This window comes from Aythya fuligula, chromosome 24 (genome assembly GCF_009819795.1).
Source record: "Aythya fuligula isolate bAytFul2 chromosome 24, bAytFul2.pri, whole genome shotgun sequence".
Taxonomy (NCBI): domain Eukaryota; kingdom Metazoa; phylum Chordata; class Aves; order Anseriformes; family Anatidae; genus Aythya; species Aythya fuligula.
In genome coordinates this window covers 705,480-732,738 of record NC_045582.1, presented here as the reverse complement: position 1 = coordinate 732,738, position 27,259 = coordinate 705,480, and the positions used below count along the sequence as shown (strand labels likewise).

Genomic DNA, 27,259 nt, shown 5'->3' with positions numbered 1-27,259 from the left:
GGCGTCACCCTGCTGCCCAAGAGACGGGTGCCAGAGCTCACGGCGCGTGATGCGTGCTCAAGGTTAAACACTATGGCCGCAGTGAGCCCAGGAGCCCTCAGCACAAACAGGGACCCACGGTGCCAAAATCCCCGCTGCGCCAAGCGGCCCCCAGCACCTCGCCACGCCGCACGCCCCGACCCTGCGCCGGTGCCAGGTTTCACACTTGCAAGCCAGGATTGCAGCAGGAGGCCCAAACACAAGCTTTTCCTGTCTTTCAAGTTCAGGGTTCAGAAAGAAAAAAAAAAAAAAAAAAAAAAAAAAAAGCATTAAGAAATGAGCAGCTCCTGTAAATAGGGAGCAGCCCCATGGGGCCCAGTGCTGAAGGGTTCAGACCCAGCAGCGAGCAGGGGGCTGTGCACGGCCTCTGCCCCTCGTTGGGATGGCAAAGTGCCATCTGCACAGAGCCAGGTCCCACGTCCCCGTCCTCCCGGCCATGCCAAGGGAGGCAGCAGCAGTTAAATTGCTCGCCCCGTGTCACCAAGCTCCCCAAGTCACCCAGCAAGTGGGTGGCAGAACCAAGCAGAGCGCAAAGCCCCCATGCTCCTGGTCCTGCCCCTCAGAAGGGCACATTTCACCCCAAAACGCGGCGGAAGACAAGGCCAGATTTCAAGAAACCCCCTCAAAAATCTCAGCCCCGGCGCACAGCAGCAGGGAGTAAGCACGGAGGAATCCGAGGGGAAACCATGATTAATGCTCGGCGCTGCGACGAGCAGCACTCCTCATATCTGAACCATTTCGCACACCAATTAATCCTTTGAGGCCGGTTATTAGCCCCACTGCGGGGCCGGGGAAGCCGAGTTCAAATAAGCAGGAACTGAGGAACACAGGCCGAATTCAGCTCTGGGGCGAGGACGTGCAACCTCTGCTCGGAGCAGCAGGCGTTGTGCCAGTCTGCCACCGTGGCCTACATACCAGCCCGGGCGCTACCCCGGCACGCGCCCACCACCATCCCCGGCCCCAAATCCCCACGGTGGGGACCCCAGCCTTGCCCCCAGCCCCACGGTGGGGTCCCCGTCCCCGCCCGGGATGCGGCACAAAGCCCGGCACGTTCCTTCCCCGGCCATCCACTGCAAAAGGGGCCTGGTCCCGTGCCCCCGCTGCCAGCGGTGCCCAGGGCGGTGGGGGACGTGCCGCAGACCCCGGGACCCCGGTGCCAGGGGCAGGAGACGGGGCTCTGCCAGCGGCCGGGATGCCGGTGCCAGCGCCACGCCAGCGGCATCGCCCCGAGAGCCAGGGGCAGGGGCAGGGGCAGGGGCAGGATGGGGCCCGGCTGCAGCGGCGTTTGGGGACCGACCCCCCCCGGCCGGCGGCTCCCGAGGGGGAATCGCGCGGGGCCGCCCCCGGTTCGCCTCCAGCCCGGCCGGACCCCACCGGGCACCGGGGGCGAGCCCCGCAGCCCAGCCCCGCTCCCTGCCCCGCTCCCGTCCCCGAGGCGCCCCGGGCATCTCCAGCAGCCGGCCCCGACCCCGGCCCCGCTCCCGGTGCCCCCCCCGGTCCTTCCCGGTCCCTCCCGGTGCCCCCGCCCCGAGCCGCTCACCGCGGGCGGCGGGATCCCGACCAGGCAGAAGGCGATGCCATTCATCGGGGCGCGGCTCGGCCCGGCTCGGCCCAGCGAGTCCCGGTCGGGCTCGGTCCGGCCCCGCACCGCGCGGTCCCGCTCGGCTCGGCTCGGGCTGCGCCGGCCCCGGCCCCGGCCCCGGCCCCGGCCCCGGCTCCGCCTCCTCCGGGCGCCAGCGGCAGCGGGCGGGGCGCGGCACGGCTCGGAACGGCTCGGAACGGCACGGGAGGAAGCACCGGCACCGGGACGGGAACAGATGGGGACCCGCGGGGGGCTGCGGTGGGCAGGGGTCAGCCCGGGAGAGGGACCGGGGACAGCCGGGACCGGGACACGGGGACCGGGAACACCCGGGACAGAGGGACCAGGGACAGCCAGGACACGGGGACCGGGACATGGGGACCGGGGACACCCGGGACAGAGGGACTAGGGACAGCCGGGACACGGGGACCAGGACACGGGGACCAGGGACACCCGGGACAGAGGGACAAGGGACAGTCAGGACACGGGGACCGGGACCCGGAGCAGGACGGTGCAGCAGGAGCGGGCAGGGGGCGGCAGGACAGCAGGACAGGGACAGCCGGACGGCTGCAGCAGGGAGAGGCCAAGGCCAGGCGATGCAGAGGGACAGACGGACAGGAAACGCCAGGACAGAGGGACAGGACTGCCAGGGGCTGGCACGGGTCGGCACAGGGACGGAAACACCGGGCTGGGGCTGACGGAGGGCCAACGGCTGACACGGGTCGTGGGGAGAGGAAACGGCCAGGACGGAAGCAGCAGGACAGATGGACACGGCCTTGCCCAGCGGACAGAGGGACAGGGAACAGCCGGGCAGGGCCTGGCTCGGTTCCGACCGCTCGGAGCACAGCAAAGCATCCTGAAATCATCCCAAAACAGCCACTGGGCACATCCACCCTGCACCTCAGTCTCGGGGTGCCCACGGCTCCACCGAGGCTTCGAGCCCACCAAGGGCTTGGCCAAGGCACGCAGGAGGGACCCGGGTCTGGCCCTGCCACCTCCCCAAAGCTGCCTCCCCCCCAGGGGCATCAAACGGCCTTTGAATAACCTTGTGGGGGAAATCTCAGTTACCCTCCCCACAGAGGAGGGAAGCCGAGCAGCTTTGCCAGCTCCTGCACCCTCGCCCTGGGGTGCCGCAGGGCGACGGCGGAGGGGAAACGGAGCTACACGTGACGGGAAAGCGGGAGGAGGCGCAGGAAGCCGAGGAGGAATGACGGCCACAGCCCGCGGGGACGCACGGACGCCGGGTGGGGAGGACGGGCAGAGCCACGGGGCTGGGGCTGGGCTTCAGCTGGGGGCAGCGGGGCTGAGCCCAGGGGCCTGGCACGGAGGTTTTGGTCTCCCGGTCTTACCAGCAGCAGCAGCACCCCGAGGCCCTTCAGCTGCTGGTGGGTGCCACCATCCCCAGCCCAGCGGGGACATCGCTCGGTGCCAGCCCCAAGCACTCCTCAGCCCCCCCCCTGAGCTGCTTTCCCTGCCCACCCCCCCGGAGGTGCCAACCTGCACGCGCCTGGCGTGAGCAGAGCCGCTGAGCGCGAGTTTTCCATGACACAACGAAGCGAGTCTGCATCAACAAGGATTTCCTCTGGGCACTCAACGAAACCTCAGCACCACCAGGAAAAATAAATGACCCAGGCGTCATTTTCCACCCCAGAAGCCCCCGGATGCGGAGGAGCAGCCGCTCTCACCCCCAGGAACCCGGGGCTGGGGGAGGCCATGGGGCCGGATCCTGCTGCCGGGCACATCCTGCCCACCCCCAGTTGCCCCCCCATGAGAGCAGAGCCAGCTTCTTTGGGCAGCCACCAGCTGTGCCCCCCGTGGGGACAGGGCCCAGGAGCTGCCCCCAGCCGAGGGGAGGGGGCAAGGGGCAGGGTTTGGCTCCGGGCTGAAGTTTTTGGGACGCGGCCGGCAGCAGCTGGCAGTGCCGAGGCCATGCGGGGCCCCTGCCATAGGGCCAGATGTTCCAGCCCTTGGCACCGGCTCATCGGGCCTAGAGCCAGCCCTCGGGATGCAGCCACGGCGCCACTAGGTGCCAACGGGTATTTGGGGAGCTGGGGGGACTCCTCCAGGGGTCCAGTCCCAGCACCCAGGGACACGGACAGCGTTTGAGGGGTGCGTGCCAGCTCCAGAAGCGCGGCAGTGACCCCGGGAGCACGGCCTGTGTCTGGCTGTGGTGTGGGCAGGGGGTCCTGGGTGAGCCATGATGCAGCGGGACCCCCACTGCCGGGCCTGCAGCACGGAGAGCCCCCAGGAGCCAGGAGGGGACAGCGCCTCGGGACCCATCTCACAGCCAGGGGGGACGGCTGGATGCCGGGCAGGGCTCTCCAGCCCCGCGGCCTCTCCCCAGGGACCTTCCAGGAAACCTCTCCTCTGGGCTGTGCTGGCACCGGGCACCGACCCGACTCCGTCTGCGGCCCTTCCCAGCAGCTGGCCCGCAGGATGGAGGGGGCAGCTCCTGGCCGTGCCCACCCACCCGCCGCCTGCCCCCACTTTCCATCCCGGGGGTCCTGTCCCTGGGAAACAAGGCCAAATCCTGCCCACGGACCCCCCCCCGGTGACCCCCACAGCCAGGAGCCCAGCACAGGGGACGCGCTGCCAGCAGGACTCGGACGCAGACCCCAGGCACCCCACGGACCCTTGCCAGGGCAGGGGGGTGACCCCCCCACCACCACCACCCTGCTCCATGCAGGGCTCAGAGACAGGGGAGGGCCCCCAGGGAGACGCAGCCGCCCCCAGTGAGGGGTGGCCCCATTCTGGGGCGCACAGCCTGGGGGGCTCAGAGGTTCCCCAAACACCAGCCCTGCTCCTGGCATTTCCAGGTGGGTTGCAGGGGAGCAACACCGCGCCCCCACACAGCTGATGCCCCCCCCCGCCAGCCCTCTTTGTCTCCCCCAGCACCGCGACCCCATCCGCAGGGAGGGGGCGGCACACACCGCCCCCGAGGGCACCCCGAAGCCTGGAGCTGTCAGCGCTGCCCACCCCGCACCCCATTTGACCACGATACGCCCCAAAAATCCCCGTTCTGGCCCCAGCCACCAAGGCAGATGCCCTCCTCCCTCGCTGTTGCCGCCTGCCCGGTTCCTCAGGGCGGATCCGCCCGTGCCCCTAATCCCCCCCCGGCCCCCACCCGCATCCCAGATCCCAGCAGCTGGAGAATCGGGCTCCAAAACCCGGCGAGAGAGCGACCCCCCCCCACCCCCCCGCCGGCACAGGCTGCCGCTCCCTGCGGAGCCGCTTACGCGCCGCAGACAAAGGGAACGAGAGGGGAATCACAGCTGGGCGATATTTTTTTAACCTAATCCCACGAATTAAAACGAAGAAAAGCAACCGCAGGGCACGGGCGCGCTGCTGGTGTGGCTGGGGCAGGGCACGGCGCTGGCAAATCCCTCAGCCCCCAGCTCTCCCCAGGCCCGCAGCAGCGGGGCTGGGGACGGGGACACGTCCCAGGGGGGGCAGCGCAGGCTGGGTGCTGGGTGCCTCCGTGGGGCTGGGTCCCACACGGACCCCACTGGCCCCACACAGGCACCTCCCGGCCGGGAGCTCCTCTCCCCCCACGGCAGCCGCTGCTGCACGAAGCCATCTTGAGCCGGCAGCGGCGCAGCGAAAGGGTTACGGCCCCCACGGCTCCGTCCCCACCGCCCACCTCCAGGTCGGGGACAAACAAGAGGCAGGCGGCTGCGAGCGATGGATGGAGGCGCGTGGAAGCCCGGCGGCGAGGCAGAGCAAGGCGGGGCGGTGCAGGATGGCATCCACATCCCCAACGCCAGGGAGGGGCCGAAATCCTGCAGGGAGCCGGGGTACCCCGGAGAGCCCCGGGCCCCGGCACTGCCCCAAGCTCGTGGCAGCCGGTGGGAGAGGGGATGGATGGAGCTGCCCCGCCGGCCGCTGCCCTCCCTGCCTGGGTGCCGGCAGGCACGTGCCGAGCCGCTGCCGATCGCAGCCTAAAATTACCACGGTGCCGCTGCCAATCAGGGCGGCGAGGGAGGCGTGCGGGCTGCTGCTCGGCAGCTCCTCTGCATTGCAGCTGGAGGTGCGCGAGGGGGGATTCTCCAGGGGGAGAGCGCACCCCGGGGTGGGGGTGCAGGGCTCACAGCCCCCGGAGGATGCGGCCCCTTCGGGGGGCTCAGGGCATCGCGTGCAGGGCGCACGTTGGCGTTGGCTGCTCCAGTGGGGCGGATGCGAGCGAGGTCCTGGGGTCCGGCCGGGCTGGCGAAGGCAGCAGCAGGCACTCGCCCACGCCACGCACGTGCCCGCGCCCTTCCCCGCCTCTCCTGGCCATGGACCTGCCCCAGGCCGGGGGGGGGGTCATAAGCACGCGGCCCCCAATGTGCAACAAAAGCTGGCCGGGCACTGAGGGTGCCTCGTGCTGGACCACTTGGTGTGGCCCCAGGGCCTCCTGCTCTGGGGGGGGGGCACAGCAGCGTTGTTGGATCTGGGCTGAGCCAGGAGGATGGTGCTGGGGGCAAAAACGGGAGGCAGAGCCTGAGGGGCTGCAGGGAGGGAGCGGGAGACCCTCACCATGGTGTGCAACAGCTGGGCCAGGAGATGCTCAGTGGAGAATAACCCCTCTGGGGGGGGCCGGGATGGGAAAAACCCAGAGCCCCCATGGGGACACCACGAGCACCCACAGCCCGGGGTGGGCACTGGGGAAGGATGCAGCATCCCAGCACGATGGCCAGAACGGCTTCCAGAGGCGTTGGCTGGTAAATAACGGGGCTGGCAGACACGGGAACACCAACAGACACAGCCCCATCAGAGCCCCCCGTGCTTTTTCTGTACCCCACAGCCCCAGGCAGGGGCCCCCTCCCCAAATCCTGCTGCTCGCATCCTCCTGTTGTGCTACCGGGGAACACCCAGGCACACCTGGGGCCACGAAGGAGACCTGTGGCAGGGCAGGGACCGTCCCCCCGGCCACCCGCATCAGGTGAGGAGCCAGAAACCACCCCAGGGGCAAGCACCCGGCCAGGGCGAGCACCCATGGGTGCCCGGGGAGCTCACACCCGAGCGTTCCCATGCCACAGCCGGGCAGCGGGGCAGGGGTGGGACAAGGGGATGGAGGTGCCGGGGGGGGAAAGGGTCTCAGTCTGGGGGCTGCCGATGGGGTGGGGGGGCTGCTCTGGGCAGAGCAGGCAGGGAGGTGGGTGGGGGTCGCAGGGGGGGGGGGGCCGCAGGCTGGGGGTCTCAGGCAGCGATGCCGGGCAGCAGGTGGGGGCCCGGGGAAGGAGAGGGGGGGCTGCGGAGGAAAAAAGCCTCGTACCGGGACCCCCCCCCCCAGGACCGGCACCGCGCCCATGGGTGCGGCCCCCCCTCCGGCTCCTACCTGCTCCATGGGGGCCGCTCAGGGCACGGCCGCGGCGGGCGGGCCGGGGGCCATGGGCTGCTCCCGGAGCCGCTCCCGGAGCCGCTCCCGGAGCCGCTCCCGGTGCCGGTGCCGCTCCCGGTGCGCCCCGGTGCGGCCCCGCCGCCGCCGCCGCCTCTCGCCGCCGCCGCCCACGCCCGGCGCCGCCCGGCGCATCCCGGGAGCGGCGTCAGCTCAGAGCGGCGGCGGGAGGGGGCCGCGCCCGGCCCCACCCGGGGCCCCGCCGCCGCCCGACCCCCCCCCCGCATCTCCCCCCCCTCCCCAGCCCCCGCCGTGCGCTCATCCTCGCCTCCATCACGCCGCCCGCATCCTCCCTGCCCCTCCCCATCACGCCCCCCCCCCCCCAGCCCTCCATCCATCCCTCCAGCCGCCCCCCACCCAATTCACCCCCCCCCCCAAACCCCTCCATCCCACCCCCCCCGACCCCTCCATCTCCCCCCAGCTCCCTCGGGACGCCCATGGGTGCCCGTGGGGGGGATGCTCGGGGTGGGGTGGGGGGGATGCTGGCAGCTCTGCCCCCCCCCGGCCCGGCTGCGCCCCCGCGGGCGGGGGGTTCGCGGCCCCGGGGCAGCCCCGGAGCCCCGCCAGGGCCCCCCCGCCCCCAGCCCAGCCCCCCCGGCCTCAGTTTCCCTCCCGGACCCCCCCTGCCCTCCGGGAGGCGGCCCCGGGGGGTGCTCAGCCAGGCTCGGACGCCCCCCTCCGACCCCCCCCAGGCCTCCCCCGGGCCCCCCAGGACCCCCGGCCCCGCCGAGCCCGGGGGGGGCGTGCAGAAGAACGCGGCTTTGTGCGGGGGCCGCCGGCGGCTGCCAAGGAGCCATGTTGGGGCGCTGCCAGCCGGGGGCCGCCGCACAAAGGCGCCTTGTGGGGGCCCCGCCGCGACCCCCCCCGGCCCGGGGCTTCCCCGTCTGCAGCCCTGGAGGGCGACCCCAGGCCCCCCCCCCCCGCATCTCACCCCACTGCAACCCTCCCGGCTCGGGCGGAGCGGGGTGGGGGGGTCCCCGCTGCCAGCCCCCCCCCCCGCCGCCCGTTGTCCCCATTAGACTCCCCCCCCCCCCGGGATTTCCCCCTCCCCCAGCAGCCCCAGCCTCGGGGGGGCTCCCCCCACCCCCCCCCAGCCCCATTCTGTCTCTCCGAGCCTTTGATCGGCAGCGCGGGGGCGTTCAAAGCGCCCCGACACCAGGTTGGGGGGGGGTGGGCACGGGGTCCCCATCCTGCAGGTGGCCCCCCCCCAACCCCCAGACAGCCCCAATTCCCCCCCCCAGGACCCCCAAGTCAGGCTCGAGGCAGCACACAGCACCGAACAATTTCCAATCGTTTTATTTCAAGCCCCCGCTCTCTCCCTTCCCGCCCCCCCCAAACCAAAAAAAAACAAAAAACCAGGGGTCAAAACGACGCTAAAAAGGAGTTACAAACACCGAGGGCAGCGCTCCCCCCACTGCCCGCTTACAAAACCTGGGAGCTTCACCCCAGCTTCCCCACGGGATGCCCAACATGCCTATGAACACAATATTTACAGACAGCCCCCAGTACAGCCAGGCTTCCCCCCCCACCCCCAAAAATAACCAAACGCACCCAAAGTGCATTCGGCGTGTTATATCAAAAAACATTTCTTCTTCTGAAAGATTGGCCTGCAAGTCTGTTCTTTTTTTTTTTTTTTTAACCATTTAGTAACTTTTTTTTTTTAATATAGTTTATGAAAATAAATTATACAGCAACTATTTTAATAAATTAAGCACACACACACACACAAAATAAAATAAAAATCAAAGAAAATTAAGCAAAGCTGCATTTCTACTGGAGGCGGTGCCCAGTCGGAGCCCCCCGGCCCTGCTGCTCGCTGCCCTTTGCTCCTGCCCCCGGCTCCGTTTCCACCTGGGAGCCCCCCCCCAGCTTCCACCAGGGATTTATTTCCCAGGTAAAGGCTGGGGGTGGGCACCCGGCCCCCCAAGGGGCAGGCTCAGCCTTGGGCTCCGTGTAAATCCACGCAGGTGTGGGATGGTAACTGCACAGAATGAGGCCGAAGGCTGCAAGGTGCCTCCTTGGGGGGCCTCCTGCCCCAAAGGGCTCCCCCCAAAAGGCTCCCGGCTGAGGCTGCAGCCCCGAGCATCACCGAGCCTCCTGGGGGGGGCACGGCCTCGCACTGCCCCCAGCTCACTGCCTCCCTGCACGTGCTCACACAGAAAACATTTCCATGAGAAAATCTCTGGGGTTTAAATTGGGATGGATATGTAAATATGTAAGGTGCCGCGTGCCCCGGGGGGGCAGGAGGAGGTTTCTGGGCACTCGGCCGCCTTCTGCTCCCACCCCAGCAGCACGGGGGGCACGAGGCTGCCCAGACAAACCACACTGACCTCTTCCCCTTCCTTTGGCCGTGAAAGGAGATCGATGCTGAGCTGAGAACTGCCAGGCAAGCAGCGCCCTGGCACGAGGACAAGCACAGCAGCACAGCGGGGCAGCCGGTCAGACCCAGGCAGCACCCAGCAGCTGCCCCAGGCCGTGCTGTGGGACCAGCAGCTGCCCCACACCCGGGGTGTTTTAGGGACAGGGGTGTCACGGAGCTCCTGACGGACACGGGGGCTCTCCCACCCTGCTGCCACTGCAGAGCGGGTTTGTGCGTTTTTGTCCCCATTGAGGGCACAGCCGGCCCCATGCCCCATCCCAGTGCTGCTTCTCCCCCAGTATTGCCATTCCCCTTCCCCAACCCAGCTGTTATTGCACCAGCAATGCCCACTCCCCCCACACCAGGCCAGAGATGGAACAAAAATGCTGCCACCGCCACGCCTGGGAGATGCCAGCCTGTGCCCCGCTGCCACAAGGGGACAGTCACAGCTCCCCCAGGTCACAGCCAGGAGAACATCACCGGCCCCGTGCCCTCGTGTCCTCATCTCCGGGGTCTCCTTTGGGGGGTGGAAGCTTTGCAGGAGACCTTTGCATGGGGCACACTCCTGCTTTGCGGGCACGGTGTAAGACACTTGAGGCGTCAGCCCAGCCGTGGCTGTGGGGAAGATTTTCTGTTCCAGCATTCGGATAAGTTGGAAGATCCAAACCCTCAGCCTGCGAGCAGGGCCGGGTGAGCTGATATTCGGGGCTCTGATGTTCAGGTTTTCCTTGCACAAGGCCACGGCTGCCTCCCCCCGTTGGTGCTGTGCGTTGGTCGGAGCAGCTGCCCCTTCTGCAGGCTGATGGCTTGGAAGGAGCCGAGGGGCTACGAGGGGGGGGACGCAGCAAGGGCTGCAGGGGGACGAACGCCAGCACCTTGTGGGGCAGCCGCCCCGTCCCGATACCCGACGACACAACGCAACCAGCAGCGGGTAGTGTCCAGTGAGGTATTTCTACAGATTTTGAAGATTATTGGTTTCATCTGGAAGCCAAATCTTGTAAAAACCTTTTTTTTTTTTATCCAAGACTGAAAGCGAGGCCAGAGGTGGTGGTTAAGAAAGGGAGAGCAGGATTAGTTAGCACCCTTCGCAGCAGCACTTGGCATAGGCAGACAATCAGGATTTTTCAAGGCTGCTTTAGGATCCACAGGACTGTGTCTAATTCAAGGACATAGATCATTCCGTGGAGCGAGAACAAAGTCCCAGCAGCTCCCGAACAACCGCATCCAGCTCACGGGGCACTGAACCCATCTGCAGACCCAGGCCACACACAGCATCGCGTTTTCAGGCCGGTTGTGGGACGGGGCGTTTCTTTCACCCCAGAACACGGGGCTTGTTTCAACGCAGGAGAAAAGATCCTTTGAGAATCCTCAGCATCGCTTCGGGCAAGCTGTAAACTTCACCATGAAATGCAAACTCTTTGCAGCTGCTGCGACGGATGAAACAGCAGAGCAGGACTGAGAGGGACGCGGGTGCCGCAGCCCGTGCTAAGCCCAGCAGCTCAGCAAGAGCTGCCGTCCCTCCTGGTGTCCTGGTCCTGAGCTGCTGTGGCTCCACGGACATCCCAGGAAGGGGAAGCAGCGAGCTCCAGAACCCTCAGCTGTTCCTTGCTCCGAGTCACCCCAGACTCAAGTCACTCCATGCCCCAGCAGCCACCCATCGGGATCCTCCACTCCTCAGTAGAAAGCCACTTCATTCACAGCTTCTAGAGACAGCCAGCAGAGAGGCTCAAAGTGCACGTCCCGGGATCACTCCGGCAAGTACCTTTGGTCCACAGGCTGCTGCCGAGGTCCCAGCGACAGCCCTGCCACCTTCCTTCCAGTCCTCGCAGCAGTTCAGTGAAATCTTCCAGTGTTTGCCGAGGGGAACGCCGCCTCCCCCGAGGGGCAGCCCTCGCTCCCCGCTGCAGCAGCGACCACGCCGTGTGGCAGAAGGCTCCGGGACATCCGAACGGCTCGTGGGCTTTTCCTTCCTCGGGCCCAGCTTTAAGGCCATCCTGCAAAGCCCAGCTGCCCGGGACAAGGCCTGGCCCTCTTCTCCAGATCCCAGGGAGCAGGGGAGCCGTGCCCCGTGCTCCCCTGAGGCTGCTCTGGGGAACTGCTGAGGTTCTGGCTCGGGCTGTCCCCAGCAGCTCTCCGGCTGCCTCCCCTCCGCAGAGCAGTCCCACCACGGTGCCCAGAGCAGGCTGATCTTCCCAGAGAGTCCCCTTCTCTCTCCTCACCTCGAAGTTTCCAAGGGAGGATAATAAAATTCAGCTGATCATAAGACAGTATTTCTCATGCTGAAAATAAACCGAAATTAAAAAAAAATAATAAAATAAAATGAAGACATCAAAAATAAAACTTTCCAAAGCTCGTACAGAGTGCCGCGACATTCTTTGTTCTGCCAGGAGTCCGCGAGCTGGGCTCAGCTGCCTCCGAGGCCCCCTCGCCCTCAGCCAGGAGCCGAGACCCTCGGTCCCCTTCTGCTGTGCTTCTTGGGAGTCTCGAACCCTCTTCTCTCGACGAAAGAGCTTGAGAGCAGAAGTCACACCGCAGAAGCAGGCTTCACCTTCACGGGCCTCGTCCCCACCACTGCCTGACTTGGGCTACTGGATGGCAACAACCAAATTCCTGGCGGGGGAGAGAGAGAGGAAAGGCATCAAGCAGCCCGCCCGATGTGGCCGAATCTGCCCCAGACCCCTGGGGTTTGGCTTCGCAGGCCTGTGAAGGCACAAAACAGGCACAAGCAAGCGGCAGAAGCCTCGCTCGTCTCCCCAGAAGTAAAAGAAGGCGGCTGGTGGGAGCAGACAGCCTCCTCAGGGAGGATTTTGCTTTTCCTTTGCAGTCAGAGGGAACGGCCTGATTGAGGCTGCACCCCACGGGACCAGCAGCACGCACGTACCATCAGTGACAGCAACACGAGGGGCGCGCCGGCCTCGCTACGTGGAGGATTCGGCCTCCTGCTTCTGTTTGGAGATGAGCTGGGCTTCCTTCAGCGACAGGTACACCTCCTCCTGGGGGTCGTAGTAGTAAAACTTGCGGATGTAGGAGATCAGGGGCCTGGGGAAGGCAGGGCAGGAGCTTCAGCCCCGAGCCACGGCCACGCCAGGCTCTGCAAAGGGGGGAGCAGAGCCTCTCCCCCAGCAGGAACCGGAGCCCGTGCTCCTGGCAGTGGCCGTAACACCTCACTCAGCTGCACCCCACAGGACATTCATCCTGCTGACCCAAGGCCAAAAGCACCAACCACTCCCTCCCAGAGCCCCTGCTGCCAACACAGAGGTCTCCTGCCTGCCATGGTGAGTGGCAGATGAAGCCAAAGCAACTTCTCCCCAAAATCCTCGGGACTTACTTGGGCAGCGGCAGCTCGGGGATGTGGTCGATCCGGACCAGCTGCCGGATCCGAAAGCGGCAAAGGTGCTGAAGGGATTTGACGTTGCTGAACCTGGAGACTGGGTACAGGAGCTGGACAGGTGTCGGGGGGAGACCTTTGGGAAGAAAGCGATATTGGAGAAGAGTGTTGTGCCAGATACAAACCATAACCAGTCCCCAAAGGAAGCACTGGTCCTGGGGAGCTGCAGCTCTGCGAGGCTGTGCCCAGGCAGCTCAGCACTGGCCAAACACGGGTGATACCACGAGCTATCTCCTGCCTCCCTCACCAGGCTGCTGCAGCTCCCTCCAGCTCTCCTCACAGGGCTCCTGCAGCCAGCGGGGGTACAGCAGATCCAGGACACTGCCAACTCCTAACCACCTCTCCCCCAGGACCAGTGGTGAGAAGAAAACCAAAGGGAAAGGCAGGCAGCGTGACCGGCACGTACGCTTTGCTCTGCACAGCCCTTTGGGGAGCTGTATCGAGGCACTAAAAGGCCGGGGATTTGGACAGCTCAAGCTGCGCAGGAGTTGCTCATTCTTGGGGTCACGAGGCTGGGCACAAAGGCAGAGGCGGGAGCAGCCCCGGCAGAGCCAGCTCCCCACGCAGGGAGCAGCCCGGCACGGCTGAAAAGGGGCTGCATCCAGCTGCCCCCCGCCCCACAACCTCCTCCCCCTGAGTTAAGAGCAACAATCAAGCCCACAGAACCGAGAGGTCAGCAGGAGCACCAGAAAGGATCTACGGGAGCCGGGCTCATTCACAGGGTAAGGTTTTTATCTGTCTTTACAGAAGGATTCAGAGCTAGTTACACTCTAACCCCCTCCTGCTGGCCTGTCTCTGAGGGCAACCGAGTGAAAGGAGAAAAGGGAAAGCTCTTCACACTAAGATGGGCTCAGAACTGCTCCAGGCAGCTCAGGAAGCTGTGAGCCAGCTTTTGAGAAAGCAAAGAACAGGAATCAATTGAAGGCCGGGTTCCCCCCCCCCCCCCCTCCTTATTCTACCAAAAAGGAATCAGCCTCCGGGAGCGCAGCCAGCAGCTACAGGGCCGCAGCACGAGCTCTGCACGCTGTGCTGGCCGCGTGCCCCAGCGCCAGGAGCCAGGCGCTCGCTGGAAACATCCCCCTCCTCCGGGAGGCCGATAGCACTTCAGCAGGAGCACAGCACGAACGAGCACGCCGGGGAGCTGCGGATCCTAAATATTCTCCCACTAAAGAGCAGGCATCGAGGCAAAGCAGCCCCGAGCAGCACCCAGGACCGCGGCCGCACACAGACGGAGGGGTGCAGGAGCAGGAGTGGGGCTGGCACCAGGCGGTGAGGGACCCCCCGGTGGCAAGGGACCCCCCCATCAGGTGCACAGTGCTGCTCAGGGGGCTCCCTTTCCTCTTTGAAAGATATTTTCTAGAGCAAATCCTTTCTACGAAGGCATTTGCCTGTAGAGCTGGCGAGTCCACAAAGCTCTGTTCTCAAGGGAAACAGGGCTTCGGATTGGGAAGGTGAAGTGGTTTTGTATTTTCAAGTTGAAGGAATCCCTTGGAGGCAGGATGCACGGCAGTAGCTTCGCAGCCTTCTCCCCGAAAGCACGGCCACGTTACAGGTCAGGTTTCCAGCTATCGGCCATCTCTGCAGCAGGGGGCAACACTGAACAGGTCTGGGCTACGACTCCAGCTCTGCTCCGATCCCGAGGGCGAGCCAGAGCCATTCTGAAGCCAGGAACATCCCATCCCGTCCATCCCCACCTGCCCAGAGCCTCCCTGCACCATGCCCCCAGCAGGGCCTTGGCCATCTTCTCGGTCCTGCCCCTCTGCTTCACCGCAGCCGCGTTCCCCTTCCTGCTCTGGTGCTCTGCTCAAGCATCACCTCCCACCCTCCCTCCAGCTCCTGCTCCCTCCCAAGCAAGGGGCGTATTTGTTCACTTGGCAGACTCTCCCCTTTCTTTCATGCTGGATTTTCAGCTAGCTTTCTGACACGCAATGACAGCTGAGTCAAAAAACAGAAAAAAAATTGATAAAGACGCTGACCCAGTTGCCAGCCTGGCTCTCGCAGGAGGCAGATGTGAGCCCATTCAGGCCCAGGCTTTGCTGGATGGCAGAACAAGCACTCTGCAATCCCAGCATCACGCAATCAAACGTGCTCCAACAAAGCTTCCCAACGCTCCCCCGTGCTTGTGAGCACCTGCCTGTGGATGTGCCCTGGCACCACGGTCCCCCCGGGGACTCTGAACCTACAGCATCCACCACTCGAGGCTCCCATTTAGCTCCTCTTGGAAGTGCTCCCGCACACCCCAGTTAATGCCTCTCCTCTCGGCAGCCCCAGGTGGGTCTCAGCAAAGGGAGAACTGGGAAGCTGCAAAGCACGGGGAGGGTTCTCAGCAAAGCAGCCCCAAGACTGGGGGAGGGAAGGCAGCTGGGCTTTAGTAGCCAAGTAGCTGGCAGAGGGAGCAGCTTTTTTTTTGTAATAGCCAAGCAGCTGAGGGATGGAGTAGACAAAAGCTGAACCAAGCTGTCTCCAGCACACACCAGCAGCTAACCACAGAGCAAGAGTCATCCCCAGACCCAGCAGGACACTCACCTGGGACCCTGGATCGCAGGAAGTAAAGAAACTTCCCATTTTTGGAGTGCATGATCGCTCTCTTTATGAACTCCACCACAGACTGGCAGCGGTCTTCAAACTTGGGATGGCACCACAGGCTGAAGGTCCCTTCCAAGAGAACAGAAGGGTTTCACGTTACAGGAGCACCGGTGGCAGGAAGAGGTACTTACTGGTGGGACTGGTGTTTTAAAGGGCAGGTGACAGCCCCTAAGAGCTGCAGCCCGGCTGGCACCACCACCTGACACAGGAGGCACTGCTGATCCAGGTCAGCACCTGCTAAACATTCAGGCAGCAGCAATCTCTGATCTGAATCAGCCCTTACAAGTGGCAAGTAGATGCAAAGGACAATCACTGGGGGGTTATTGCACAAACAACAGCCTCCCCGCCTGCCTACTCAGCTCTCAAAAAAAAAAAAAAAAAGAATTATGTTTTCTTCCTCTCAAGTATCTGAAACCTGAAGGTCAAGCATTTATCTCTTTACCATTCCCTCAGCCCCACCATTTGTCATCTTCATGGTTTATCAGAGCTCTGCACGCTGCTGCAGCACATTCAGCACGAGGCAGCCAGCCCAGGGCGAGCACAGAGCCATGGACACAGACAGAAGCACTGGACCCAGGAATGAAGTTCTTGATGCAGTGCCATGGCTGGAAACACTGCTCCAGGGATGGTGGCAGCACCAGCCTTCACCACGTGCAGCAAGAAATGCAGTTTGAGGGAAAAGAGGGAAGGACACCTGGCTAAGGGAACAAGCACCCCAGCCCCAAAGCAAGAAACTGGACCGGCAGCAGCAGCAGTTCGATCCGAAGCTCAGTTATGAGCAAGCATCCTCTGTGCAGCCGACCTCACATCTCCCCCGGCTGGAAGTGCTGCTTACAGGTTCCCCAAGGACAGGGTGATGAAAGTCAGCCCTCCTTACGCAATGGTCAGGGCAACCAGCTCCAGACAGGCTACAATTAACGCCGGGGCACCTTCCCACCAGAGGGGCTCAAGACCAGAACCTCTGCTGGGTCGATCAGCTCTAGCAGTGCTCACGGAGGGGGATGACACAGCGACATCCCCAGAGCGAGGGCAAAAAGGGGGAACGGGGGAGCTTTGCCCCGAAAGGTCACAAACCCCTGTTTGCTCCAGCAGATGCCTGGGAAGCCGCAGAACCCATCATTTGGCAGCACACCTAATGACAGTGCTCTGCAGGCAGCTGTTATTACGGCCTGCCCACTGGGTACAGGGCAGGTCCAGAGCCCTGACGATGCCTTCCCCCACCCCGTGCTGAGCCTTCTCAGGCTTTTTTGCTCGGCCCGAGGGCAGCTGCCTGCGCTGGGGTTCGATACGGAAAACCACATCTGAAGATGAGCAGAAAAAGCATGTGGGCGAGGTGAGACAGACCCCATGCACGACAGCACATGGCAGGAAGAAAGGGCGCAAACACCACAAGGTTCTCAGAACAAACGCCCACAACAGCAGAGCTGAAACTTTCGCCTTGCTCAGAGGGCAGCTGGCACCGCTGCCGAGCGTCCCCCCGCAGAACAAAGCAAGGTGCCAAGCTGTGGGGTCAGGAGATTGCCTCTCATCTCACAGGGAAACCAGCTCAGTTTGGGGAATCGGACAGCTGTGAAGGATGGCCCCTGCTACATCACATCTTCCTGATGGGGGATCTCAGATCTCCCCATCACCATTCCCTTCAAGCTCACTTTGGAAAAGAGGCGTGGGGAACTCCTCTATTCCCTAATTTTTAATTGCTTTAAGGAAACTTGTGCCCAAGGCACAGACAGCAGGGTTAAATGCAGGACACAGCGTGAGGACACGTTGCTGCTGCTCCCTCTTTTCTGCTGCATCAATGCTTTGAGCAGAGATTTGGGACCCTGAGACCAGGCTGCCCACAGCCACGGCCCCCCCCCAGCGCTCCTCGGGGCCCTTACCTCTGTAGTGCTCCATCCGGGTGTGGTGGGTGATGCCCTGCGACCGAAAGCTGAGGCTCAGGATGTAACGGGGATCAGAGCTGTCTCGGACCAGGAAGGACCCATCTGGCTTCCCTTTCAGCTTCATCTCCGCGTCCTCCCAGTTCATGGGCCCCCAGTACCACCCGCACTGCGGAAGCGAGACACGGAACGTCAGCAGACTATGAGCAAGGAGGACTGCATCACCACCTGAAAACCGCACTATTTGCTATCGTTAGTTCACTTTTAATGCCAAAATTTGAGTTTCTGGTTCCATTCAGCAGGAAAATGGTTAGGACTCGGTGCTTTCTCATCCAGGAGCAACATCACATCCAGCACCCAGAAATAGTGCAAGAACAGATGTGACCGTGACAGCTCTTCCACACATGACTGATGCTGCCCTAGACTCAAAGACCTCACTGGGAAAAAGGCAGGTGGTGTTTTCTGGCCCTGCCTTAAACTTCTGTTCCTGGCCAGCCCCCAAAACCACGGCCTAGACCCGCAGCCTCCCCCTCCCGAGGTGCCGTGCTGCCAGCACCCCCCACCAGGACGTTACCTTCTCCAGCTCCCGCAAGCTGGCTGCGAAGCTGCTCGAGTCCGGCCGGTACAGGGGGCACTGGAGGTGCGGGGTGGGCTGGCTGGGCGCCGTCTCCATGGGCCGGAGGGGCACGATCCGGGGGAAGGCGTCTGCAGAGGGAGAAACGGCCCGGGACACGGTCACCCCTCGGGAGCTGACCCCAAAACTGAGCCACCCCGTCCCCCGGCACACCCGGCTCCAGAGGGCAGGGCAGGAGCTGAGGAGGCAGGACTGATGGACAGGAGGACAGCGTCCTCGTGAAGGACACGGCAGCAGTCACCACCTGGCTCTTCCAAGGTGACTCACTCGGAGCCCTCACCTATTTCCTTCAGCCAGCTTGGAGGGAAGCCGGGGGAAGTGCCAGGTGGCACCAGCTGGAAGGAATTAACCCATCCCAACACCTTAGCTCATAACAAGGGGGCAATTAAAGCCCCGTGGGTCCTGAAGGGCAGGAAACTGAAAACCAAAGGGGAGTTGTGTAAGGAACATCCTCACGTGCTGTTTAGAGCCTGGGCTCCTGAGCTAAGCCCTGCTCCTACAGCTGCTGCCTGACACTGCTGGCACCAAGGCACAGGGACCCGTCCACAGCCAGGGGCTGTGCTTCTGCTGAGCCCAAGAAGAAGCAGAGAAAATGGGAGATGCTGAACTGAGAATAAAGCTGGCGCAGTTACAAGCTTCAGGAAAACGTCTGGGGGGCAACAAAAGAGCCACAGCACACAGAAAACAAAGGACCAAGGCCAGGAAAGCAGAGCCTGGACACAATGGCACACCATCGGTAGCACTGCGAGTCCCTGAGCAGGCAGAGGAGGCAGCACCGCTGCTGCTAGAGTCTGAAGTGCAGCCTTAAAGTTTACCAAGGAGAGCTGCAAAGTCCAAATCCCTGGAGAACCAAAGCCTTGCTGCTAAAGCTAAGCTGACCTGGGGCATGGGGTGGAGGAGGCGGAGGCAGAGGGAAAGACTGCAGGGAAGACCCCATCGGACCCACTAGGACAGATGTAGGCAGCGTCCCACTGATATCATCTAGGAGAGAACAGAGGCAAGAGACATTCAGAAAACAGAAAGCGAGCGAGCCCTGCACTGCTGAGCAAACCAGCACCGAGCGCGGCCCGGAGCAGAAGATGGAGCTCTTCTTGGAGAGCTCACGGTGCTCCGTCAGCTCCTGAGAGCAGGGCACTGCTGCGGTGCCAGTGACCCCTCCTCAGCACGCTCAGAGGTTTGTGCACACACACCTGGAGAGGAGGAGTTATTTCCCCAGCCCAGCTCCCTCCAGGCACGCAGCGTGCAGCACAGGACAGGCATTTACAGGCGGCTCTGGAGGCACAACGCTGCCCTAGCACGCGGGATGTGCGCTGGGGTGCTGCTCACCGAGGCTGACTGGTGCTAAGCTCTGAGGAGCCTCCTCCACAGAGCAGCTCCTGGTACCGTCCTCCCCACAGCCTCCCTTCCACAGAGGCAGGGGAGGGAACCAGCCTGGGCAGGTGATGGGAGGGAGGAAGGAAAGGAAGGAAGGGAGGGAGGGAGGGATGTTTTCGTGGGCAGGAGACACTGAGACATCAGCACCTCACGTCCCACCTCGCACGGCTCCGCCACAACCCTCCCCTGCTGCCCCATCCCCAAGAAACACCGGCACCAGCAGCAAGAAATCCTGCTGGGGCAGGGGGAGCAGCACGGGCAGACAGACAGCTCCCATGCTCCTGGACAGACACACGGACGGGCTCTCGAGAGGCACGGGGCCGTACCTAGCAGGCTGAGGCTTCGTCGTGGAGGAGGCGGCGGAGTTGGAGGGTGAGGGGAGGTCAGTCCTCGCTGGGAGATGTCCACGTCCACTAGTGACACCGTTTCACCTGCAGGTTAGAGCAAGACCATTAGTGCTGCACCTCCTGGGCACGTGGGGGGAGAGGGGAAGGGGCTGGGACCCTGCCCACGAGCAGTAAGGGAGCGATGGACACAGATCCAGGTGCAGCAGGCGATGGGGAAGCACCGAGCTCCTGCAGCACTCGTCACCGACGTACAGGGCTGGCACTTGGTGTAATTCTTGGGAAATGGATTGACTGCCCTACCCTGCTGGCACGCAGCTATGAGATAACGCTCCTGTTAATTCCAGTTGGAATTAATTCACTTTTGGGAAAAGGACGACACAAACCGAGATGTCCAGCGTAAACCAACAAAGCCTAAAATTAATCTAAATCCATGGGAGAAAAACGAAGCCATGAAATCAAGGTTAAACCATCAGCATCAAACACAGAAACAGAAGGAAACCAGCTAACGCCTGAGGAGAGGACTGAGCAGGGTCAGCACTGCCGAGGAACTTTCCAAAACACCAAAATCGAACCCAGTTGTCTCGAACCAACACCAGAGCACCACACACACCTGAGCCACGGTCCCAGGGACTGTCAGACTTCGACTCCTGGGGACAGAGCCCCAAATCTGCTCCAGATGGAAACCCTTCCCCGGCCTCTCGGTCAGCACCTCCAGGTATTTGTCGCACAGGACAGCACTGACTCAGCTTCCCCCTGCCTGTGGAAGGCCTATCTGCTAATGAGCAGCGTTACGAGGGGTATTTAGGCCTGGTTATTATCCACGGCACCTTCTCCCTGGGGGAGCGATGGGTGTGGGTGCACACGCACGCATGCAGCCACCCTTTCATTTCCACGCCCTACCAATAAAGCGGCCACGTAGGCTGGGCGCCTCGCCTCGCACAAACAGAGTGTGACGAGACCAAGGGGGGCTGCAGCAGCCCAGCTTTCAAACCCTTCCCAGAGCAGCAGCGATGGCAGCCACGTGCCCCTGCAGCCCAGCACACCCAAGAAAAGGTCACTGAAGGCAGGGACGGCTTCCCCAAGGACCTCTGCCAGCCCCGGCTCGGCCCTCGTGCTGACCTGGAAGCAAGTCACCAGGAAACCCAAGCAAGCTGGGCCAGGCCTTTGAGTCTTTTTGCAGCCCCAGCCTCAGAAATCCTCAACACGCAGACCTCAGCTGGGTAAGGCCGAAGTCACCAACAAATGAAAGCAATTAAAGGGCAGGCACATTCGCTCTGGGGATGCTGGCACAGCCCTCTGCAAAGGAACAGCTCCTGGAGGACACCGCCACCACCCCACCGGCTTGCAAAAAACTGACACGAGCCATTTTAAGAACATTTAATAGGATAAGCTAGCAATTAAAGCAGCCTCCCAGATTTAGAGCAGGAACTTGCCCACTCCACGCTCTCCCCTCTGTTAAATATTCTTTTGCAGCCGAGGCGCTCAGCTCGCACGGCCACGGAGCGCCGTCAGCAGGAGGCACGAGAGCCGCAGATCCCTGCCCGCAGCTTCCCCTAGCGACAGCTGACGGTGCCGGGAGCAGCTTCTGCTTCCACCAGCCTCGATTTGCTGAATAAACACGTGTGGCACACACAGAACCAGTCACATCTCGCAGGGAGCAGCCTCCCCATGCTATCCTGCTACCAGGACACCAGCCGAGGTGGTAGAATGGGGATGAGAAACAGGCACCGGCACAACCCCATCGCTCCCTGACAACTCCATCCCTGCAGGGCTGAAGGAGCCACGAGAACCTGCAAGTCCTGAGCCCTGCAACAAGCCCCTTGACACGCGTTCACTTTGTTCCCGAGCTCTGCAACACCTCCTTCGTGCCCCCAGCCCTGCTCTCCGCGGGTTTTAAGGCACCCACGGAGGACCCGAGCCCCGCAGCTGGGGAGCTCTCACTGAGAAAGCCCCAGGCACATGACCGTGAGCAGAAGGCTCTCGGTATCAGCCGCCAGCAGAGCAGGACTTCCCCCTCGTGCCATTTATAAAGCAGCCAGCTTCCCCCAGCAGAAAGAGGAAGGCCAGAGACCAGCAGGAAGCGGGCAGAGAACGGCAGCTGCGCGGGGAGCTGCTGCCCCACCGGGCGGTTTCAGCCCCGCAGCTGCCTCGGACCACAGGAGGGGAGCACGGGCACAGCCCCTGCCCCGCAGGGAGCTCCCAAACCACCGCTGTAAAACGCCCCCGTGGAGGAAGGAGCCTCGCCTCCGGCACAGCTCAGACCCACGTCTGCACAGGAGAAACTGCAAAGTGCTGATGTGAAACATCCCCGACCTCTGCAGCTCCTCCTGGGTCGGGTTCGAGGCCACGCAGGATGCAGGGGCTGCCCCCAGGGTCACGGCTTAGGAGGGGAGGAGAGGGGCAGGCAGACCCAACCGTACACGCCTCGAATCCTTACCTGTGAAGAGGGGGCTGAAAACAACCGGGGAAAAGGCACTTTGAGTTCTTGTCAGTCTGTGTTTCCTGTGGGAAATAAGAAAAAAAAAACACATCGTGAATAGGGATGGGGAGGCTCGGTGCATCCCAAAAAAAACCACCGTTTGATCTCCCAGACTGGGAGAGCCTTCCCCAGGATTTACAGGGGTTCGAGGCAGCCCAACGCCGCCTGCTCGCTCGGCTCCTGGAGCAGCGCGCTGGCTTAAGTAGGACAGACAACCAGTAAAGCTAGGTCTCCATCCTGCCACTAAGCAAATCTCTTAACTAGGTAATTAATAAAGCCTTTGGAAAGAAAAACCCCAAGCAAGTATCGTAAGCGGAGCCAGGCGGCTGTTTCACAACAGGCACCTCGCCGTGCCTCTGGACCAGGCATTGCCAAACCTCTCAGACAAACAGGTCGGGGCCCTGCGCAATCCCGGGCTGTGCCCACGGCCGGCACACCGAATGCCCTCGCGTGGTGTCTGCAGGATGCCACCTCCCCAAAACCTGCCGGGAGGCGGCGGAGAGCCGGGAAGCTGAGCCTGGAGCATCAAAGGGGATGGGAACGGCTGAGAAGGCCGACGGGCATCCGAGAACAGCCGCAATTCCTCCGGAGCTTCCTTCCCAAAACAGAGATTTTATAGCGAGGATGGAGCTACCCCTGTGCTGTCCCCACGCAGGGGACCAGCCCTTGCAGCACCAAAGGGTTTTGTACAGACCTAGGCAGAGGCAACGCCGCTGGGGGCACAGCCTCACAGCTCGGGCGAGCAGGGGAACACGGCCTCACCACCAAAAGCGAGACAGGAGCTGTCCAACCTCCGCTATTTCAACCCAAAAACCCTGCTCAGTGACCACTCCGAGACCATCCCCATCCCCTTCGACATCGTCCCAGCCCCGCTCTCATCACAGCCTCCTGAGCAGGCTGGGCACAGCTTTGGGGAAAAGCAGCCCTGAGCAAGGGCTCACAGTGCTCGGAAGGATTGCTCCATGGGTGGGTGCGCCCCAGCCCTTCGCAGGGCACCCCGAGTGCTTCTCCAGCAACGTCTCCAGGTCACTCAGCTGTGAGCAAACAACCAACGCTGCAGGACTGCCACGAGAAGAGCTGAGAGAAGTCAGCACCTCGATAACAAAACCCCACTGAAGCGCCTGGAAGCGTTTCCATGCCAAGCCTCTCGCACCTACTCGAGGGCTGGTTTTTTGCCCTCAAAGGAGAGCAATTCACCACTCACCAGCCAGACACAAAGCCATGCTGCGGGCCAGCAGCAGCAAACCCTGTAATACAGCAGCTGCTCTGCTCCCACGTCCTAAAGCAGAGGGGAAGGAGCAGTGCCGGCACCCCACCGTTACCAAAACGGCCAGATTTCAGGCCAACATCTTAGGACCAGCAACAAATTTCTGCAATCTCTCATTTCTAGCAAGCTCCCGTCCGCAGCAGGGCGAGAGCAAGAAGCAATCCACGTGGGCTGAACGCTCCACGGACACTGCACAGGTCCACGGGGCCGGGAGCACCTCAAGCTGCAGCAGACGGGGATTTCGGGGTCACCCACCGGGCCCCCACGAGCCCAGGCTGCGGTGGGGATCACGCTGACATGGAGTGGCTGCAGGCAGCCTTTTAGCACGTCCCAGGTCTCGCCCACCAGCTGGCTACACACTATTTGAGGCAGATTATATGGAGACATGTTAAAAGAACAAAGTCAGGCCATTGATACTCCACCTTCTGCAGCTCGGGGCTGCCCGCCCTGACCCCTAAACCGCTGCAACCCTGCCCTGTCCCCTGACCCCCCCGATTACCTCTGCGGTACAAACTGCCTCAAGAAGAGCATTTTCACAGATGCAGCCTTGAACTCCTTACACCCTGGGAGTTCCTCACGTTCCACGTTTTGTTTCCAAGCCTCTCGCACCTCAGAGCCCAGCCGGGGCTGGTTTGCTTTGAGTCGTGTGTGCAGGAGGGAGGCAGAGCTGCTTGGTGCTGCCTCGAGGCCTGGCGTTATGGGATGCAGCTCCACACACCGGGAGCTGGCTCCGTGATGTCCAGGCACGGCAAGAATAAACCCACTGCAGGCCAAGAGCACCGTTCGCCAGCAGCACCAAGGGGGGAGCCGCACACCGGGAGCAGGCGCTCAGCGGCACGGACGGCTCCTGGCTGACCTCGTTCCCATTAACGGGCAGGGGACGGCCAACACCGAGCACCACCTCCAGGGCCCACCAGCACCCCACAGAACACAAAGCATCGCTCACATAACCCGGGGCTCTTCAGCACGAGGGGGCTCCCAGAGCTGGAGGCAGCGGAGAAGTCCCCGAACCACAACAGCTGCATCAGGCACCTTGAACTAACCTCTGTTAAAATCCTAATTAGCACAGCAGTTCCACGACGCTGGAGCGTGAGAAGTCAGCACTTCCCCCAGCAGTGACCATGAAACTCCCCGGCAAAAGGGAAAGCCCAGGCAGCGCCACGCTTCTCTCCTTGCTCTGAGAGGAGACGCAACCAGCAGCCTGCCACCGCCCGAGCCCGGCGCGGGGAAGTCCTGCGGACTCCTCGCTCTTGTCACCAAGAAGAGTGAGGAGTGACAAAACCACAAGCGCCTTAGCAAAACACTGTCACTACAGGCAAGCTGGCACGCTGCTGGTGGAGGCACATTGGGTTGGTCGTGGGAAACGAAGTCGTGCACAAAACTACGGCACCCTGCCACGAGGCAGGAGGTCACACTCGGATGCTCCGAGCAGCTGCGGGCCAGGGGCTGCTGCAGTTGGGGCTGTCCCGCCTCGGAAGCCACCTCCCCTGCTGCAACGGGGGAAATTTCTGCCTTGTTGCCCCCCATGACTGCTTCATGGCCAAAGCACCCGGTGAGCACAGACCAGAGCTCGGGGCCCAGCCTGGCAGGGGGCTTCGTGCCCACCCCAGAGGGATGCTGCCCTGGGAGCCCCACAGCACTCTAGGGCCATCCAGTTTTTTAATGCTGCTTCCAGGCCGGCCAGAAGCAGGCAGCCAGGCCCCAGCAGGGTTCTCCCTGCCTCCTGCGAGGAGTTTGAGGCCCTCGGAGGTGCAGCAGGCTCTGCAGCACAGCCGGGGCTGGCACAGCACCAGGGCACCTCGCCCTCTCCTGTTGGCACCGAGCAGCTCACGGCCTCTGCAGAAACGCTCCCCTTCGTGCCACCAGGCTGGAACTGGGAGCACACCACAGCCAGGCTCACACAGCAGCATGAACAACTCAGACCAACGTGATCCAGGACCTACACTGACCCCATGCACAGCGGGACCAAGCCACGTGCCCTCAGCACCTCGAGACGCAGGGGCCAGCTGCTAAAAGCAGCCACGGGACGGAGATGCTGCTGCAGACGGTGCTGGCGGTGCCAGGCAGCGGCTCAGTGCCCTGTGCAGGGCCAGCTGCTGCCGGAGCCCACGAGCCCGGTGGCTCCGCCACGCAGTGCTGTGCCCTCCCGTGCCAGCCTCTCGGGGGAACGGGAGCCGCTGGCAAAGGGCAGCTTTCAAACCCCACGCTGGACCAACGCTGCAGCCTCTGAGCCGTGCAGCTGGAGGAGAGCAGGAAAGCCGAGCAAGAGGCTGATATGAAACCCCACAGTGTGGCCAGCCCCATGCAGGGGTGTCAGGATCAGGCCCCCCAGCACCTCCTCAGGTCCCATCCTGCACAGCACCAAGGCTGGAGCCTCAATGCCGGGCTCGTGACCCTCAGGAACCCAACAGGGAACGGGGGCTGGCACCGGGAGCCCCCAGGTTGTGGCTCAGCATCCCCAGAGGCACCCCTGGGGTGCACTTACCGGGGGTGGAGGCCCCCCAGCCCGGGCCCCCCCACACCAGCACCTCCCTCACCAGTCTGCCCAGTGCTGCTCCCCCAGCCCGAAGCATCCCGCGCCCCCCGGGAGACCCCCCCCGACCTCCCCATCGCTCCCCCCGGTGGCAGACCGGGGGAGGCCGCTTCCCGGTGCCCCCCCCCATCCCGTCCCAACCCATCCCATCCCATCCCGTCCCGTCCCGTACCTGCCCGCCTCCTGCTCGCGGCCGCGGGCCCCGCACACATCGGTCAGGCTCCCGGCCGAGGCGGGCAGGTCCCCGGCTCGGCGGCTCCCGGTGGCAGCGGCGGCGGCGGCGGCGTCCCCGGCGGCCGAGCCTCCGCTGCAGCTCTTGGTGCGGAAGAGGCGGCGGAGGCGGACCCGCAGCGAGCCCTTCCTGCAGCCTGCCCCGGGCGGCGGCGGCGCGGGGCCGGGACCGGCACCGGGACCGAGGCTGGCACCGGCTCCGGTCCCGCTCCTCCCGTTGGCGCGGGCGGCTCCGCGCGGCGCCTCCTGCCCGTCGGGGCTCCCCGCCTCCTCCTCGGAGCCGCTGCCGGCCTCGTCGGGCTCCAGCGCCTCGAGCACCAGCAGCGCATCGCTCGTCTCCTCGGCGGCGGGGCCGGCGGGCGGCGGCGGCCCGAGGCACGGGCACCCCCCGGGACCCTTGGGGCCCAGCCCCGGCGGCCGCAGCCCCAGCGCCGCCAGCTGCAGCTCCAGCCCCCCCGGCGGCCCCCAGCGCCCCGCGGCCGCCGCCGCCGCCGCTTTGGGCTCCAGGGCGCAGCGGTGCCGCGGGCACAGCAGCTCGGTGCCGCCCGCCGCCGGGCCCTCTCCGCCGCCGCCGCCGCCCGCCGCGGGGCCGCCGTCCTCCGGTTCGCCGGGCCGCCCCTCGGCCGCGTTGCGGAACACCATCAGCTGCGGCGGCGGACGGGGTCCCCGCAGCGCCCCGCCGCCCGGCAGCGCCGCCGCCGCGGCGGGCAGGGGGATGGGCAGCGGCAGCCGCCCCCCGCCGGGGCCCGTCGGCCCCGCGCCCGCCCCGCCGGTAACGACGGCGCCGCCGCCGCCGCCGCCCGCCGCCACCGCGCCCGCCTCCGGTGCGGCCCCATAGCCCAGCAGGCGGCTGAGCACCCGGTACGAGGCCGCGGCCGCCGCCGCCGCCTCCCCGTCCCGCAGCTCGGCGCGCTGCATCGCTACGGCCGCCGCATGGCCCGGCCCGCAGCGGGAGCGTCCCCCCCCCGCTGCCGCCGCCGCCGCCCCTCCCTCCGCCGCGGCGACGGCCGCCGCCGCCCCGCCCCCGCACTTCCGCCGCCGGCCACGCCCCCTCCCCTCCGCCGCGCGAGGCCACGCCTCCCTGCCCTCCGAAGCCACGCCCGTCGCGGTGAGGCCACGCCCCCTCGCGGCCCCGGCACGTGCAGGCGCGGCGGGAGATGGGGGGGGGAGGCGGCAGCGGGACGGATCG

The 27,259-nt window shown here is 64.1% G+C and overlaps 2 protein-coding genes across 3 annotated transcripts in view; both read right to left on the bottom strand.

The window, feature by feature from the left end:
• Positions 1-6,984, bottom strand: part of ARHGAP23 (Rho GTPase activating protein 23) — a 33,381-nt gene extending 26,397 nt beyond the window's left edge. The window contains exon 1 of one of the 2 annotated variants that reach the window (XM_032202832.1): positions 6,936-6,984. In XM_032202832.1, coding sequence (XP_032058723.1) covers positions 6,936-6,944 — 9 coding nt within the window. In that variant the 5' untranslated portion in view covers positions 6,945-6,984. Of the gene's footprint in view, positions 1-1,579; positions 1,664-6,935 lie in introns of those variants that run through there. The other variant, XM_032202831.1, reaches the window with a different exon arrangement.
• Positions 6,985-10,318: 3,334 nt separating this feature from the next.
• SOCS7 (suppressor of cytokine signaling 7) lies at positions 10,319-26,988 on the bottom strand. The gene is made up of 11 exons (XM_032202502.1): positions 26,661-26,988; positions 26,012-26,207; positions 21,998-22,062; positions 19,540-19,644; positions 18,719-18,820; positions 17,780-17,910; positions 17,206-17,374; positions 15,269-15,397; positions 12,683-12,818; positions 12,236-12,393; positions 10,319-11,964 (listed from the first exon to the last, which is right to left on the bottom strand). Exons 1-10 carry the CDS (start codon positions 26,986-26,988, stop codon positions 12,273-12,275), a joined length of 1,482 nt encoding a protein of 493 aa, XP_032058393.1. The 3' UTR covers positions 10,319-11,964; positions 12,236-12,272.
• Between the last annotated feature and the right edge of the window lie 271 nt (positions 26,989-27,259).